Here is a 16,661-nt window from a genome sequence, read left to right as displayed (position 1 = left end):
TTTTAAGATATACAATCATTACTTTCAAAAATTTACAGAAAATTTTGCCTCACAAAATTACTTTAAATCATACAAATAAACTCGGTGAAACATTTGCAATACTGTGCTAAGGCGATATAATGATGTCTACTAAAAGTGGAGCACACAACATGCATCTTCAAAAGGATCGTTGAAATGCACCTCCCCTATGGCTAAGACAATAATATCTACCAAGTTCTATCGATAGGCGGCGCTGCACTACGTGAGCTGGAGGTAGATACACGCGTGAGATAGATAGCTGTGGCAAAAGCACAGCCGCACAATCTCAGTAATAGTAGCACTGGTGGTGTTGGTGACCTGCAAGAGATAAGACCACTGTTAAAAATCTGAAAAATACGGTGGCCCTACACGCCACGGAACCTCTACTATTTTGAATATAAACTCTAATTTTTCTTGACAATATCTTTAATATTTGTAAGAGATTTTATTTCTCCACCGCAAACTTTTAATTTTGTACGGGCAACTTTATCTTAACATTATCTTAACTTTAACTTCTCGAAAGTATTTTTAGTTTTAACAATAAAGAAAATATGTTTCTCAAAAGTATTTTTTATTTTGTAAAACAAACGTAAAATTTTTTCAAGATAACAGAACTCCCCTACACGTCATGGAAATTTATTACTTTTGAACATAAACTCATATTTCTTGGCAATATATTTAATATTTGTAAGAAATTTTATTTCTCAACAGCAAACTTTTATTTCTGAACGGGGAAACTTTATTTTTGGGGTAAACTGTTTTTAAAAACTTTTAACAAAAACACTTTAACTTTTAAAAAATAACTTTAACTTTGAACAAAATATTTGTTTCTCAAAATGTTTTTTATTTCGAAAAGAAGTAAAAATTGTTCACAGCAAGAGTTTAAGATTTTTGCTGAGCGCGAACTGAGTTACTTAAATGACATAACCTTATGTTTTTAGAGCAGAAAACTTAAATTCTTAAAGAAAAGTTTTATTTTTCAAGAGTAAAGTTAATTTCTTTATGGAAAAAAGATTTTCTCAGAGCAGCAAATTGAAATATAGTGAATAAAACTTTTTTCTCAATGGAGAGAAATTATTTTCTGAAGACAACAAAACTAATTCCTTCAAGATATATTTTCTACATATGAGTGTGGTTTAAGAATTTGGTAAAACTGAACTGAGAAAGAACGAAAAAGGGATGAAAAAGTCAAACTTACTTTTCTTCAGAGCGGAATTAATTTCTGAGAGGAGAAATATTTCATGTGAGGGCGCAATTACCTATAATGCATAGCAAACTCTTTCTAGCGAGAGTAAACATATTTTTGAGAGGAGTAAACATTTTTCCGACGAGCAAAACTATTTTAACGGCGGCGGAAGTTAAGTATCCCACCATGCAACACCCAAGTTTGATGACCCAGAGTCTCCGAGTTGGTAGCCGGTATCAGACAGTTCGTGTTCGTGTCGGCTACATGGACGATCTGCTCTCCGAGACAACCATGACTGACTTCATCGGCGATACGGGCAGGCCAGCCCGGCCCTACCCTGCCTGCGTACGATGCTGTGTGTTGGGGCCGTATAACGCCGGGAACTCACAACATCGTACACAGGGCTACGGGCACGCGGGTCAGTTGCCACTTGTCTGAGTCCCCGAAGAACGGTTTTATGTTTGAGTGATTCGTCCTGACGGCAGACGGTGTGCGACGGGACCGCATTGGGGTTCTTCACTGCATGGCATAGCCCTGCGTACAGGTCTGTGTGTTCCACAGACCTGTACGCAGGGCTATGCATGGCAGGGCTGTGTGTTACCGGCGTTATACAATGTGTGTGATATTCATCTTTTCTAAGAGGAGAAGCCAGATTCGTAATTTATAGAAACTGAAACTGAACCGAGCCCGCCAGATTTGACCACAGTCGCGGACTGGTTTTGACTTTCACGTGTGGTTGCGGGGTCAAAAACGTGAAAGTCAACCAGCCCGTAAAAGGCATATCCCGTCCGAAAACACCACAGCTGTGGACCCACAACTAATGTATTGAACCACGCTCGACTGTGGTCAAATCTGGCGGGCCAGGTTCAGTTTCAGTCGAAGACTCTATCAATTACGAATCTGGCTTATAGAAAAGATGACTATCACACAACATAACATTAACAACACAGCAACTGATGAAGGAATAGCTCTGCATGGCAGGGCTGTATGTTACCGGCGTTATGTGGTGGGAGGCCGTATAACGCCGGTAACACACAGCCCATGCAGAGCTAATGAAAGAACCCAATGCGGTCCATCGCATCCCGTCGCACAACGTCTGTCTGCAGTCAGGACGAATCACTCAAACACAAAACCGTTCTTCGGGGACTCAGACAAGTGGCAACTGTTGAACTGACTCGTTTGCGTGCCCGTGCCCAGAGCCCTGCGTACGATGCTGTGTATTCCTGGCGTTATACGGCCCCAACACACAGCATCGTACGCAGGCAGGGTAGGGCCGGGCTAGCTGCAGTACAGTACGGCAAACCGTCCGACCCAAAAACCTCGAGGTACTGTCATTACTGCAGCTAGGGCCGGACTAGCGTGCCTGTATCGCCGATGAAGTCAGTCATGGTTGTCTCGGAGACTCTGGGTCATCAAACTTGGGTGTTGCATGGTGGGATACTTTAACTTCCGCCGCCGTTAAAATAAAGTTTTGCTCGTCAGAAAAATGTTTTACTCTTCCCCAAAATATGTTTACTCTCGCTAGAAAGAGTTTGCTATGCATTATAGGTAATTGCGCCCTCACATGAAATATTTCTCCTCTCAGAAATAAATTTCGCTCTGAAGAAAAGTAAGTTTGACTTTTTCATCTTTCCTTTTTCGTTCTTTCTCAGTTCAGTTTTACCAAATTCTTAAACCACACTCATATGTAGAAAATATATCTTGAAAGAATTAGTTTTGTTATCTTCAGAAAATAATTTCTCGCCATTGAGAAAAAAGTTTTATTCTCTGTATTTCAATTTGCTGCTCTGAGAAAATCTTTTTTCCATAAAGAAATTAATTTTACTCTTGGAAAAATAAAACTTTTCTTTAAGAATTTAAGTTTTCTGCTCTAAAGACATAAGGTTATGTCATTTAAGTAACTCAGTTCGCGCTTAGCAAAAATCTTAAACTCTTGCTGTGAACAATTTTACTTCTTTTCGAATAAAAAACGCTTTTGAGAAACAAATATTTTGTTCAAAGTTAAAGTTATTTTTTAAAAGTTAAAGTTTTTTTTGTTAAAAGTTTTTAAAAAGTTTCCCCGTTCAGAAATAAAAGTTTGCTGTGGAGAAATAAAATTTCTTACAAATATTAAATATATTGTCAAGAAATATGAGTTTATGTTCAAAAGTAATAAATTTCCATGACGTGTAGGGGAGTTTGTTATCTTGAAAAAATTTTACTTTTGTTTTACAAAATAAAAAATACCTTTGAGAAACATATTTTGTTTATGGTCAAAACTAAAAATACTTTCGAGAAGTTAAAGTTAAGATAATGTTAAGATAAAGTTGCCCGTACAAAATTAAAAGTTTGCGGTGGAGAAATAAAATCTCTTACAAATATTAAAGATATTGTCAAGAAAAATTAGAGTTTATTTCATAAGTAATAGAGTTCCGTGGCGTGTAGGGGCCACCGTAGAAAAATACTTCACTGGCCTAACATACAAAATTGAAGGAAAACCTTCGGGAAACTCGCGTTCATAGTGGTGTGATTTCAAATTGGCTAGCAAATGCTACCACGTACACCGGGAACATGGATGTCTTTGTTTTAATCAGTCATCCGAGCAAGATGCCAGATGAAACCTCTCGTAGGCTAAGTTACAGGAAAATACCGAGTGACTAGTGGGCCGATCTACACTTCTTGGGAAGCAAAGACAGAGCTCGACAAGATAACATTTAATACAAAGCTAAACTAGAAGCGCCCACATCAGATAAACGTATCATACGTGGATAATATCTATATCTAACTCTCTTTTCATCTGCTCTTCCAGACGGTAATACCGTGTGGAAGAGCAGTTAAAACAAGAGTTACGTATATACATTTTTGAGTCTCGCAACGAAGTTGACTTTGGGCACAGTTGCGAGTGGAGTGATACGTACCGGCCGCCGCGTACTATGCATAGAATAATTGTACGCGGCGGCCGGTACGTATCACTCCACTCGCAACTGTGACTTTGGGCACCATGAACAAGTTGAGAATATCATCATATGGCAGGTGTGGTTACATGGAAGTTACTCCGTCAACTAGAAACAGTAGAAAATCTGTATTGTGACAATGTACAACGGCAAATCACAGGTTTCGCGTGCAGATTGGCAACGAGGCGAGTGTATGGAATTCAATAAATCCACGTGTTTTGCCTAAAATGAGGATGACTGAGTGATATTATAGGTTGCTGTTTGTGTGGACAAAGCTGAAGAGATACACGCCACATGTTAAACACAACTGTAGGTATGTCAAATCCCGAGAACCCATCAATTTGTACTTTTGTGTACAAGTATTGTACAAATATCATTGACGTCTATCTTGGCAGACAAGATAGACTGATTTGATTTGGCGCGTGTCACCTGGACGATTTGTCTGATCTCTGCAGCTGTCTGATAATGCGATGACGTAACAAGTATATGAAGAGATTGAACATCCGGACGAAATCGATAGGTCATGGATACAGAACTTCAACCTCTTCAAGTTGGGTCGGCCACTTTATGGGCTAAAGTTTCTTTAATTTGGCGGGAGGATTTTCGACAAAAAAAATAGTTGTCAGAATGTGACAAATACTTGTCTTTGCAGAACTGCAGGAAGTATGCTTGCTTTAGGAAGATTTGTTAAAATTTGGTACGAAATCGTCGATTCGACCACGGTCCCGCTATCACAAATATTAGCTTCAATTGGCCTTCAAAGTTGCTGCGTACGGCGGCACTTGTTAGCAGATAGGATTTATCTTTCGGAAACCTCGCTTCTCTATACAAACTGTAGGTCGTTTGTTTGTTTATTTATTTTCCATAGAAAATAATCATCGACTTCAATAATGAAATTGCTTCAGCAATATCAGTGAGCTAAAGAACAACCAGCTTTCAGGAACTTTTCCATAATTTATCCTACACAGTGTGGCCCGAAAGGTTTACTTGAAACATGATGAACCGAAAACCGTTCTGAGTATTATCCGATAGCATTTACGGGTTACAAATGCGATATTGCAACATTTATAATGCCAACTTGAACTGACATAAGTGTATGAGATGATACTGTACTCAAACCACAAAAATTACGTATGGTATATACGCACAATTGATTTTATCGCAAACCCTGCAACCTTTTCTTTTGACTACAGGTCTGTCTCTCGTTTGCAGATGTCTATTGTGATAGTAACAGACCGGTGCTAAGAAAATAGCATCTTTCAAGCCTCTCTGCATGTTTTTAGCTTCTTGGCTTCTTGGTGTACAGTAAAGAAAACGATATCCGTTGAAATTTGCCTGGATGCAAAGGACTAGCAATATTAAGGACTATTACTCACCGTAAAAGATGGTTTCAGGAGAGCACTGCATTTGGTCTATTTGCTGACAGAAGTTGTCGTGAGCTAGCTTGTGACTGCAACAAGTCTCTTGAATGGGAGGATTCTGCCGGGGAGGTGCGATGCAGGGCCGCATAGCCATTGGCTCCGTGTAAGGAGTGGGCCAAGGGTTATACAGCTGCTGACATTGACGTTGTTCGCCGTCATCAACACTACACTTCTCTTCGAGATGCTTCTTGTACTTTCGGAGTAGCGTGTAATTGCATTGGTCGGGACCTTTCTGAAGAACGTCCGTGAGAAAATTAATATACTCGATAGCTGATCGCAGTGTCCGTATCTTTGAAAGTCTCTTACCGGTCGGAGCACAGGCTTTCGGCAGAGTGTTTCTCAAGGTATTTAACCCGGTGATAATCTCCCTCATGCGACACCTCTCTCTGACATTGGCAATCTTTCGTTCGGTATCCTCGTCCTGCTTCTTGCGCTTACGTTTAGCCGTTTTAGTGTTCCCGGTGACGACGGATACCTCTTTGTAGCACAGCGCAGCCTCGTCTGCATCTTGATCGCCGAGGCGGGGAAGCTTGCCATGAGCGGTGCTGTCATCGATACCTAGCGAGTTGGTGATTTCGTTGCCAATGAGAGGTTGGTCGGGGTACCGCCCGGCAACAAACGCAACGCTGGACGGCGAGGAAAATTTGACCATCGCTGAAGTTGTAGGAAAGTCAACCGGAGCGCTATCATCTCTGCACCATTCTGGATACAACGTTTCGTCAACCCCATCATCGCCCCTGTGGTCACCATAGTAATCGCTGCTGAGGCCACTCTCCGGAACTCTTCGGTCCATCTCTACAATGTGATCGAGCTAGTCAATACTCTGCTGGTCGTACAGTTTGGCACAGGGGAGACTGTCAGCAAGACGAGATCTAGCGATGCAGTGACTTCGTCCGCAGAAGCAACTTACAAAAGTAGTCGCGGTGACGCGATGCCTTTTATCAGATATGTAATCTGCGCGTGGTGAACAAACAGACAGACGTTAATCTGACAGCTAAATAATGCAATAATTAGCGGCAAAATTTACATAATTAACAATAGAGAACTCATGGAAACTAAAACTACAAGTGCAGCAAGAACTGCTCCCCTTCCTGGTGATTTTACGAAAACAAGTGGCCAAAGTGAAAGTGGTTAAAGAACTTTTCGAGCAGATTGGAATTCAGTGACGTTTAAGCATGATATCTCTTTCATACTTTGCGTTTTCAAATTTGCTATCACCATGTAAACGAGGTGTAACATAAAGATCTAATATCAGCGGAGCGGCAGTCTCTTTTTTACAAGATTTGGATTTAATTACCGCCGATACCAATCTGTCTTTCTCCGCCTGTTTCTTACAGTTCGGAAGATACCTACCGGTGAATACTAAAAGCCGACATATCAATATCTTTTTTTATTGAATTGAAAAGAGCATGATTGGCGGAGCTATCTTGTACATGTATTAATTTTATCTAAACATCATCTGCTACTTCAAATTTTATAACTTCTTTCCGTTTCATCTCAAATATACGCCGACATCACTGTTTGTCAGTGTCCGGAGAAACTGCTCTGCTTTGTGAGAGTAACAGCCGTCACTTGGTGCTCTGTTCTATGGATTCAAATTCTATGCAGCGGGGTGACATTTGTCTCCGATGTCGTTTAGCCTAGAATCCTATTCCGTCCGCTTGCCTCCGTACCTCGTGGGTCGGAGGTACGGAGGCAAGCGGACGGAATAGGATTCTAGGCTAATGTCGTTATGCCAATAGATATCGTGAATGCACGATTTCCCATTGTGTGACGACCAGTCTTGCCAATATCTAGAACTTACTATAGTGTTACAAAATATTTTTTTTGTATATTACTTCATAAGTCTGGATGTCTCCTTATTCTTCAACGATAACATTTACTGGTGATGAACCTGTTTGTCTACTGCGGCAGTCTTTCGGTAACCCGCGGGACTTGATATCACCGTATAACCATGCCGAAATCGTTGGAATTGTGACTAAGTTAAAGCGCTGTCAGTGTGTAAAGTTGACAAATGAAGTCTAAGATATAATTACAATGGATGAAATCACTCAATCGAGTACTTCTTGCTATTTATCAAAGTCACGCACCGTAGCTTCGGAGCAGAGGGCCCATGGTCAAGCTGATCAATCGTAACAGTTACATGTGCGATAGTTCCATTTGAAGATGGCTCAGGTTGATTCCCCTACCAGCATGATAGTTTAACTGTCCTCCGTTGAGTAGTCGCTCGAAAAAAGTGAAGCAAAATGAATAATAACTGATCTCCCTGACCGTGTTTCATATTTTACAATCACAAATTTACCTCTACAATGTTTGTCAGGCTACCCAATGCGGGTGCTCAGATCTTTTTTGGGCTAAGAAGGTGAGGTAAACCCCCATGTTCTGGAAAAATATACAACGCCACAAGACGCACAACACTAACAGCTTGAGCACAGTCGTTTGGAGAGCTATTCAGCGCTGGGTCTATTCCCCCCATAGACGAGTGTATTTCTTGCTTCTGCACACTCGTCTATGGGGCGAATAGTCCCAGCGCTGAATAGCTCTCCAAACGACTGTGGCTTGAGCTGCCCCCCCCCCCCCCCCGGACAGGAAACAAAGTAAAATCTCTTAGAAAAGCAAATTATGTAAATACTTAGTTCCCGCTCCTTTGGCGCGACACATTTATTATTTTAACGGTGTAGATATCGTACGTTTATTTGATTTTAAGTGGAGGATTGTTAAAAGGGATTCTGTTCTGATGCAGAATAGTAAAGATTTCCGTAAATCTCTAAAGTGCTCCTCATGGTCGCTAATACTATCATCGTAATGTTTATTTCCATTCATTGCTACTTTCAACGTCGGCCGCCGGAAACCCAACCGCGATGATTTATTTTTCCAATTCACAGTGACTGTATCTGAGAGCAACACTGAAGGAAGGTGTGCATTGAGGTTAAGAGACATTCAAACGGTGTGAGAACCGAAGAGAGAGAGAGAGAGAGAGAGAGAGAGAGAGAGAGAGAGAGAGAGAGAGAGAGAGAGAGAGAGAGAGAGAGAGAGAGAGAGAGAGAGAGAGAGAGAGGGGGGAGTGCTATCTTTTTAGGAGGAAGTTGCGCCTCGAAAATTGAACTTAAACATTTGCTCAAACTCTTTTCAGTGAAAATTTCAAACATTCTCTTCTGAAATCAAGAATATAAATCAGGGGTCACAGTGCCAAATTTTGGTGCTATGGAAACAAATAAACTTAAATTTTCTTATATTTGAAAATGGCTGCCATCCCTCTTCGGGGAAAACCTAAATTTTCGATTTTCACAATTATAGGAAAATTAAAAACGTAATTTACTCCCCAAGATTTTTAACGGGCCTACACAAAAGGTAGATCGGAAAAGTATTGTAAAAATTTGACTCCGAATATCTGACCCTGCTCCGCATTCTACCTTAAACACAAACGAAATTCTCAGCATAAACCAGTATCACTCAGTATATAATACCAATATTCTTTCTTGGTTCACTTGTGTAACTGAGTAATAAAAGCAAGACGTGGCATAAAGAGAAAGATACTGAAAATCTGATTTCGTGTCACAACATCCGATTGGTCATGGTCAATTTTCAAGGGGGCTGTTTCGTTGGAGGAGGCTGAGGGCGTCACGGGCGTAGCGGAACAAACAAGGTGGACAATTGTGTTTCGGTCAAACGTTACGTCTTCTATTCCAATCGAAAAGTCTCTCATACGGCTCCAGAATCTAACTTTAAGGGGACAAAGTCAGCCATTTTTCATGAATTCTGTTTGATTTGAGATTATACTACTTGTATTAGATTGACATGTTGAAAGATACTGAATGAATGGGTGACCATGCATATATTCGACCCGGTTTTAAACACGATATAAGTGAAACCATCGCGATAATGAATTAATGGTCACGACCATTAATTCATTTTCGCAATGGTTTCATTTATCGTACCTAAAACCGGGGTCAAATGTATGCATGGTCACCCATTCATTCAGTGTCTTTCAACATGTCAAACAATGTGTTAAAGTAGTATCTCGTATCACACAAAACTCATGAAAAATGGCCGACTTTGTCCCTTGCATATATCAAACATATAAATCAGAGATGTCTGGATGTTTGCAAATTGAAAGTTTGTTTTGCGGAGAATCATACCAGTCACAAATTGCATCATTCAGTCACAAATTGCATCATTCAGTCACAAATTGCATCATTCAGTCACAAATTGCATCGTTCAGTCACAAATTGCATCATTCAGTCATCGTTCGACGTGCCCTTCAGGCGCATACCTTTACTAAATCGGAGATAGCTGGATGTTTGCAAATTGAAAGTTTGTTTTGCAAAGTGTACTATGAAATCTGCAATTCCTATGAAAAGCATGACAAAATCCTGATCCTTTTCTCTTTTCTATATGAGAATTCAGTGTGAGAAAGCAACATGCACTAATATTTCACAATACATTGATACAGTGACATATTTTAGAAAGAGAAAAATGACAAGATATTTTTCGTTCTCATTGATGCATCTATTTTCCTTTGTATCACAGGTTTTCAAATAAAAGGTATTTTTTCAAGAGTAAAATGATAGTTAACAAAGGGCAGTTTTTGTCATTACTGGCTGTGCTCTTACAGTTTTAAAATAAAGGTGATCTCAGACACATCAGATTTGGCACATTACATTTGACTACAACTTATAGAAATAGCGCTCTCAGGCTTCTCAGGAGATGTAATCGGATGGTTGACAAAAGTCTAAATACCCACTATAGATTTTGATTTATTGCTGTTCTCTCTTTGATATTAGTGATTGACATCCATTTATCTACATCTGGACATCTGGTTATGCACAGAAAGTGTGAAACATACTTTCACAGCTCATTCAAAATACTGTATTCAAACTTTAGAATCGAAATTCCCTATCACCTTTTTGTTTTACTTTAGTTTCGAGGGAGGGTCACCCTGTTTTCGGAAGTTGGAAAGGGGGGGTCAGTCACTTTTTGATGTCCGGCAAAAATTATCCACCGCTACCCCTCCCCGCAGTGCGAAGAAACTTACAGTCGCTAAATTGTAATTGTCAGAAATTTCTTGATCTATCTCTAGCTCCTGTGAATAACCAAACCGACAGACTACGGTCAATGAGACCGTCACACTCTGACTCTATCATACTCTAACTGCAGTCTAGTCCAGTAGACCTCGTGTCTGTATTTTTCTCCGGAGACTGTTTTTGTCTGACCGCGACGTACTGGAGTTATCGCTCGGAGAAAGTTGCTGCCCGGTCGCGTTTACACCACGCAACCGCAAATGCACCGAAAGATCAGATGCGAAGACAGCTTGAAAACGTGATTCTGATCTAGCTCTGCATGGCAGGGCTGTGTGTTACCGGCGTTATACGGCCTCCCACCGTATAACGCCGGTAACACACAGCCCTGCCATGCAGAGCTAATTCTGATCGTACTTGGATCGTCTCATTAAAAGTGTTTCACAAAATTGTGTCATAATCTGCTGCAATGACTGTACTTCACATAATTGCCAACTTGAACTAAGTCTTGACTGTGCACTAAATGATTGATATTTGTAAGGGGTGGACAAGACTGGCCAAAGTTGCTTGGCTCTTCTTTGCCGCAGTTACTGGCTGGCCTAGCGTTCACCCAAAGTCACCTGTGGTCTATTCCGCTCTGCGTCTATGCGCCCCATAGACGTGAGTACATATGCCTGAGAAGATATGTACAAATACGTCTACGGGGCGCATAGACGCAGAGCGGAATAGACCACAGGTGACTGTGGTTCACCTCAAGATCTACGGAAGCAGCCTGCCAGAGTATGTTGCTTCATTTGCTATGAATTTACTCAGTTTTGAAGTCTTATATGCCAAGGTCTCCTCAACTAACTTTCAGCTGGTTCTTCACTTTCTACTATTTTTTTAGTATTTTTTACAAAGGCACAGACTTATTCTACCTGCAACTTAAAACTGATAGTGATTTTGTAGCTCATTCTTTACTATTTTTCATAGTTTTTGGTAGCCGGTAACACACACTTCGTGTTCGTGTCGGCTACATGGACGATCTGCCCTTATATGCCCACAGACAAGGAGCAATTCCTGGGCATGGAACTACACAGCGTAAATCAAGATGTGAGAGTAGCAGCTCCGCCCTTCAGTGTTCAAAAGCGGTTTACCGCAAAGCATGCATAGTACGGTACACGATACTTTGTGTAAACGACGGCGCCACGCCCATTTGACAAATCACAGTCTCTCCACCCACGAGGTGGAGGGACAGTGGACAATGTATCACCACGGTCCCTCCACAACCGTGGTATCACCGACGTACTAGGCGTGTACTAGACTATGAGGCGTCACTTTAATACTGTCGGATATTGCGAATTTTTGTCAAGAGTCCGAATATAGGCCCTGGAGAAAAACGAGGGTCCATGGTCCGAACAAGTCACGTTACATCATAGACTAAATTAGAAGCGAGACTGCTGTCTATGGTTAAATAATGGATGTGAAAAAGAGAGATCTTTTTTACATCTATGGTTACACCATGGAGGTAGTAGAGGTTACACGTACATCAGAATCTGCAGAATTGTACCATATTCGCCAAGCCGCGTCCACACTCTTTACAACGTCCCAACATGGTCCCTGTTCCGTGTTACTACTGCACGAAGTACGTTTATCGTCAATATTGCCCAATTGGCCTACCTCTCAATCAGTTATGACATTAGGATATGACTCGTAAGAAGCAATCGACTCAGCCCCTTGGTTTGCATGACAGCGTTTTACTGCGGTTTATGAAGGTCAACGCTTGTCTTACTCTATTGATGTTTCTATCAAAAACTCGAATATTAAAAAAAAACTACGATTATAGCTCTTTCTTTCCGGAACCTCCTTCCTCAAGGTGTCTTCATGAAAGCTTTAAGGTCGTAAGCGCCTCGAAATAGAAAGACTTCAACTTTTGCTCAAATTTCCGCAGGGAAACTTCAAACTACCCTCTTTCGAAATCAATAATTAAAATGAGGGGTCACCACACAGAATTAGGTACTAGAGAAACAAATTACCCCATATTTACCGATATTCAAAATTCAAAATAGCCACCATACCTGTGTTAACTCTACTGGGAAAAATTAAGTCTTTGTGTAAGTTTTCAAATGTCACAAAAGAAAGCCAGTCAAAACTTTTAGCTACTCCATGAACTTCAAAACAAGTCCGCACAGCAAGTGAGAGTCCGAATATACCTGAGATGAATACCTTATGCTCACTTTATCTTCAAATTTGATTTGTCATGAACATCACACAGCTATCACAATATGAGCTTCAACGGAAACTTTGCGAGAGTAGCTGATATCGTGATTGCTACTTCCGCCATTTAATATTACATTAAAACAGTTGAGATAATCAAGAAGTGGCAGTTCATAATTCAAGAAATGTGTTTACTACGAGTTTCTGTTTACCAAACGGCGACTTAATCGTAACTTATGGACCAACTTCAATTAAGATTGTTATCGCCCATGGCGGAAATGAACAAGCCGAGTCTCGAAGAACATGACAAATGTTTGGTTTCCTGAGTTGACACGAAGTCGCTATTGTTAGGGGTTTGGAGAGGGTGATAAGGTGCTAGTGGTGCGATCTACGTCAGGTGTGTGGAGGGACTGTGGTCGAAGCACGGTCCGTGGTCGAAGTAATTTATCGTTCCTCTTCGTTCGTGCACGGTCGATAGAGGGGCTGTGGTTCGTGTGCAATACCTTCTCCGATGCAGACTTGGCATACAACATAAGGCCAAACAAAAAAAGTTGTGCTGTTCCGATAACCCGACCTACCCTATTTTTTACCTGCCGACCCTCAACTTTTTTTAGCTACGTAAACACGGAAGTAAAAAAAAAAGAAAGAAAAAACCCGTAAAATCACGCGTTCGTTACTTAGCGTTTGATTTTTGCTTGAACGAGGATGTCTTTTATGTTTTTTCCTTTTATATGTATGATACATTTTTCTGGAAATGTTGCGGCCAGTGTTTGACCACCCTGAACGCCTGAAAAATGCATATTTAAAAATAAAAATATTGTTTTTGTAAAAGAAAATTCCGGCCCACCTATTTTTATACCCTAGTTTTGAAAACCATGTTATCGGAACAACACAATTTATTATTTTTTTGGCCTAAGAAGGCAGTGTCTTCCCACCTCCTCGATATCATCCGACTTGATTCACGAACGAGGTTTTTCAAAGAACTGTCTCATGTTTTATTCCCGTTTTTCGACAAGTTTTGGAAGGTCGGGGATTGACAAATTGCCTAGCAACTCCGGGAGCGCATGACGATTCGGAAGGAGGTGTTTGATACTTATATAGGGGTCCCGACATGCTATCTGTGGATGGCTAGAGCGCCAATATCAAATTTTAAAGAAAAATATATTGTTCGTAGGATTTTCTGGATCAGGACAATAAAGACGATGACAACTATATTCCTATGGCATTTTACTGCGAATCCTGCGATAATATAAGCATAGTATCATAAATTGAAAAGCAAGAAAATACATTGAGCATCGCTGTAGTCGATAGCTGAACAGAGGGATACACTAGGCGCACTGTGCGTGCGTCTGTCCTTTCCATATCTGTAGTTAGAGCGGTAAATCGACTTTTGTAATTTCCATTTGCACTTGTATAGATTATAAATGTTTGAAATTACAAATATCTCATTAATATCATAATTTTGTCATATTGTAGTTAGGCTATAGACTGTGCGCTCGGGTATCTGATAGCGGATAAGATGTCTCAGAGAAAGTGACATCCGGGGTAATACTTCGCTCCTCGCGGTGATGTTTTCCGTAATCATTAGCAAAGACAACAGAATCTTAACCAATCGCAATGACAATCGACTACTTGTAGGTGGGGAACTGATAGCTATAGGAAAAATCGAAAACCAATTCGATAAATACAACTGTTCGCAGGCACGGCCTTGCTTGCTCCCGTTTCCAGCTCGTAGCTTCACTTGCCTCGGCTCTGTTGTTGAGGGCGCAAGTGAAAAGGTTCGTAAGCTTGTGAAGACTGAGAGGTCTTTCACTGACGACACCATCAAGTCTTTTGGGGTTTTTTTTTAGAAAAAGATAAATTTATTTCAACAAAGTCGCAAAATAAAACAAATCTACATAACTGTGAATGCAAATTTACTGAAAAAAAATCCAAAAAGATCATGTTTTCAGGATGCATTCTTCTCCTTCAAGTCTTACACTGGATTGAAAACTTTGTGATAAAATCCTCAGCTTTGTTCATCATCTTATTAAGTGAAATAAAATGTATCCATCCATGCGGAAAGATAACATTTTAATTGCATAACATAGGATTGAAGGGAAACTTTAATCCCATCGAGAGTGACCGAATTTCGAATATTCCAAATTGTGTAGTTTACAAAGGGAGTAATACAGTATATAATATCAGATGTTGCATTATTATCATTTTCCATTCCTGCAATTGCTAATCTTTTGATATTAATATTGTTAACAAAGTTGTGTTTTCCGACAAAGAAAGAAATACATTTCTGCCAGATTTCTTATACATGTTTACGCTCAAATAGGATGTGTTCCAGTGTTTCTTCTTGGCCACAAATATGGCATTTCCCATCACTTAAATTAAAAGTTTTGGCCAAGCTTCCTGTGACTAGGCCTCTATGGAAAATCTTCCAATTTAAATCATTTACTGAATTGCTGAACAATTCCTGATGAATTAAGACGGCTGAATAAAGTACCTTTGTAACTGTCAGTGAGACTTAGATTCTCAGCCCATTTTTGACCAATTTGACCTCCGACTGCATGCCATTTCTTATCAACTATTTTCCAATAAAGTGACTTGGTTTTGAAATCGCTTTTGTCAGACCATAATTCTCTAAGTCTAAAATATCATAGTTTTCTCCATTTTGGATGTTTGAACTGATGATTTGTTTCCAGGAATCTGGAATAGAATTTAGGAGTGTTTCATACTCTGTCTTAAATTCCTATTGCACATGTCTTTTTGTACCTCCTCTAATTTTTGCAATTGTTTCCAATTGTTCAAGCCAGCCATTTCTGTTATCATTCCAGATGCCTTTAAGCCTTAAAATTCTACTCTTTGATCATTTTTCATAAAAGAGGACACTTCCATCATTCTTTATATTGTCATTATATCACAGAACTTAACGAAGAAAATTGTTTTTTGATGTTGATAAATTCACTCTTGTAAGTCTAAGTGACTTCCAGGTATTCAACATATTCCCATACACCATTTGGATTCGGTTGTTGTTGACTTTGAAATTGAGGTGAAGAGAGTGATAATCACTATTCAGTTTATTGTCAAAATTCTCAATGAGATATTTTGATAAGCTGGCCCATTTAGGGGTCTTTTTATCTATATTTTGCTCAAATACCTTCGTAAGCCACTTTAATTGGAGTGCATTAATTTTTTCTTCAATGTCGACAACTTTTTTGCCACAGTCATCATATCTTTGAATGAAAATGCCCCTTTTTATAACTTCTCGTTTGCCTCTCCATATAAAGTTCCATAATTTACTATTTGCTTCATTAATTATTTCTTTAGGTACGTGATCAAATGATGCCAGGTACCATAATTTTGATGCAGCCAGCATATTAGCTACTATTGCCCTGCCTTAAAGGACAGATTTCTAGTATTCCAGATCTTAAGGCAGTTCATACATTTCTCCATCACTGTTTTCCAGTTTTCTCTAGATGTGTTCCTGTTTCCAAACCCAACTCCCAAGATCTGTAAAACCTTGTTTGAAAAATCGATCCCTTCCACTGAATCAGTGCGGTTATTAAAACTCCCAGCCCATAAACCTTTGGATTTCTTCTTGTTCAGCTTCGCACCTGTTGCTTTTTCATACATGTTAAACATTTTCAACGACTGTATAACGCTTTCTACATTTATCAAGTATAGAGTCGTATCATCTGCATAACTCTTAATATTTTCTTGTAGTTTGTCTGGCAGTATGAGACCTGCTAGGCTGTCATCTTTACGAATATTTTCGGCTAGCACTTCTGCTGCCATAATATACAGTAATGGTGATAAGGAGCACCCTTGTCCCACACCCTTATGAAGTTGAATACTGCGAGAAAGAAAGCCATTGCACTTAATTTTGCATGTGGTATTG

At 40.0% G+C, this 16,661-nt stretch overlaps 1 protein-coding gene across 1 annotated transcript; it reads right to left on the bottom strand.

Moving 5' to 3' along the window:
- Positions 1-163: 163 nt before the first annotated feature.
- Positions 164-6,501, bottom strand: LOC139140968 (pancreas transcription factor 1 subunit alpha-like). Its single transcript, XM_070710487.1, has 2 exons — positions 5,514-6,501; positions 164-336 (listed from the first exon to the last, which is right to left on the bottom strand). Exons 1-2 carry the CDS (start codon positions 6,349-6,351, stop codon positions 305-307), a joined length of 870 nt encoding a protein of 289 aa, XP_070566588.1. The 5' UTR covers positions 6,352-6,501; the 3' UTR covers positions 164-304.
- Between the last annotated feature and the right edge of the window lie 10,160 nt (positions 6,502-16,661).

This window comes from Ptychodera flava, chromosome 9 (assembly GCF_041260155.1).
Source record: "Ptychodera flava strain L36383 chromosome 9, AS_Pfla_20210202, whole genome shotgun sequence".
Taxonomy (NCBI): Eukaryota; Metazoa; Hemichordata; class Enteropneusta; family Ptychoderidae; genus Ptychodera; species Ptychodera flava.
This window is presented reverse-complemented; position numbering and strand designations above follow the sequence as displayed.

Excerpts from the sequence above, each read along its gene's own strand:
- LOC139140968 (XM_070710487.1), bottom strand. The coding sequence starts at position 6,351 with ATGGACCGAAGAGTTCCGGAGAGTGGCCTCAGCAGCGATTACTATGGT. Across the intron at positions 337-5,513 it reads TCCTGAAACCATCTTTTACG|GTCACCAACACCACCAGTGC; the intron begins GTGAGTAATAGT and ends TATCTCTTGCAG.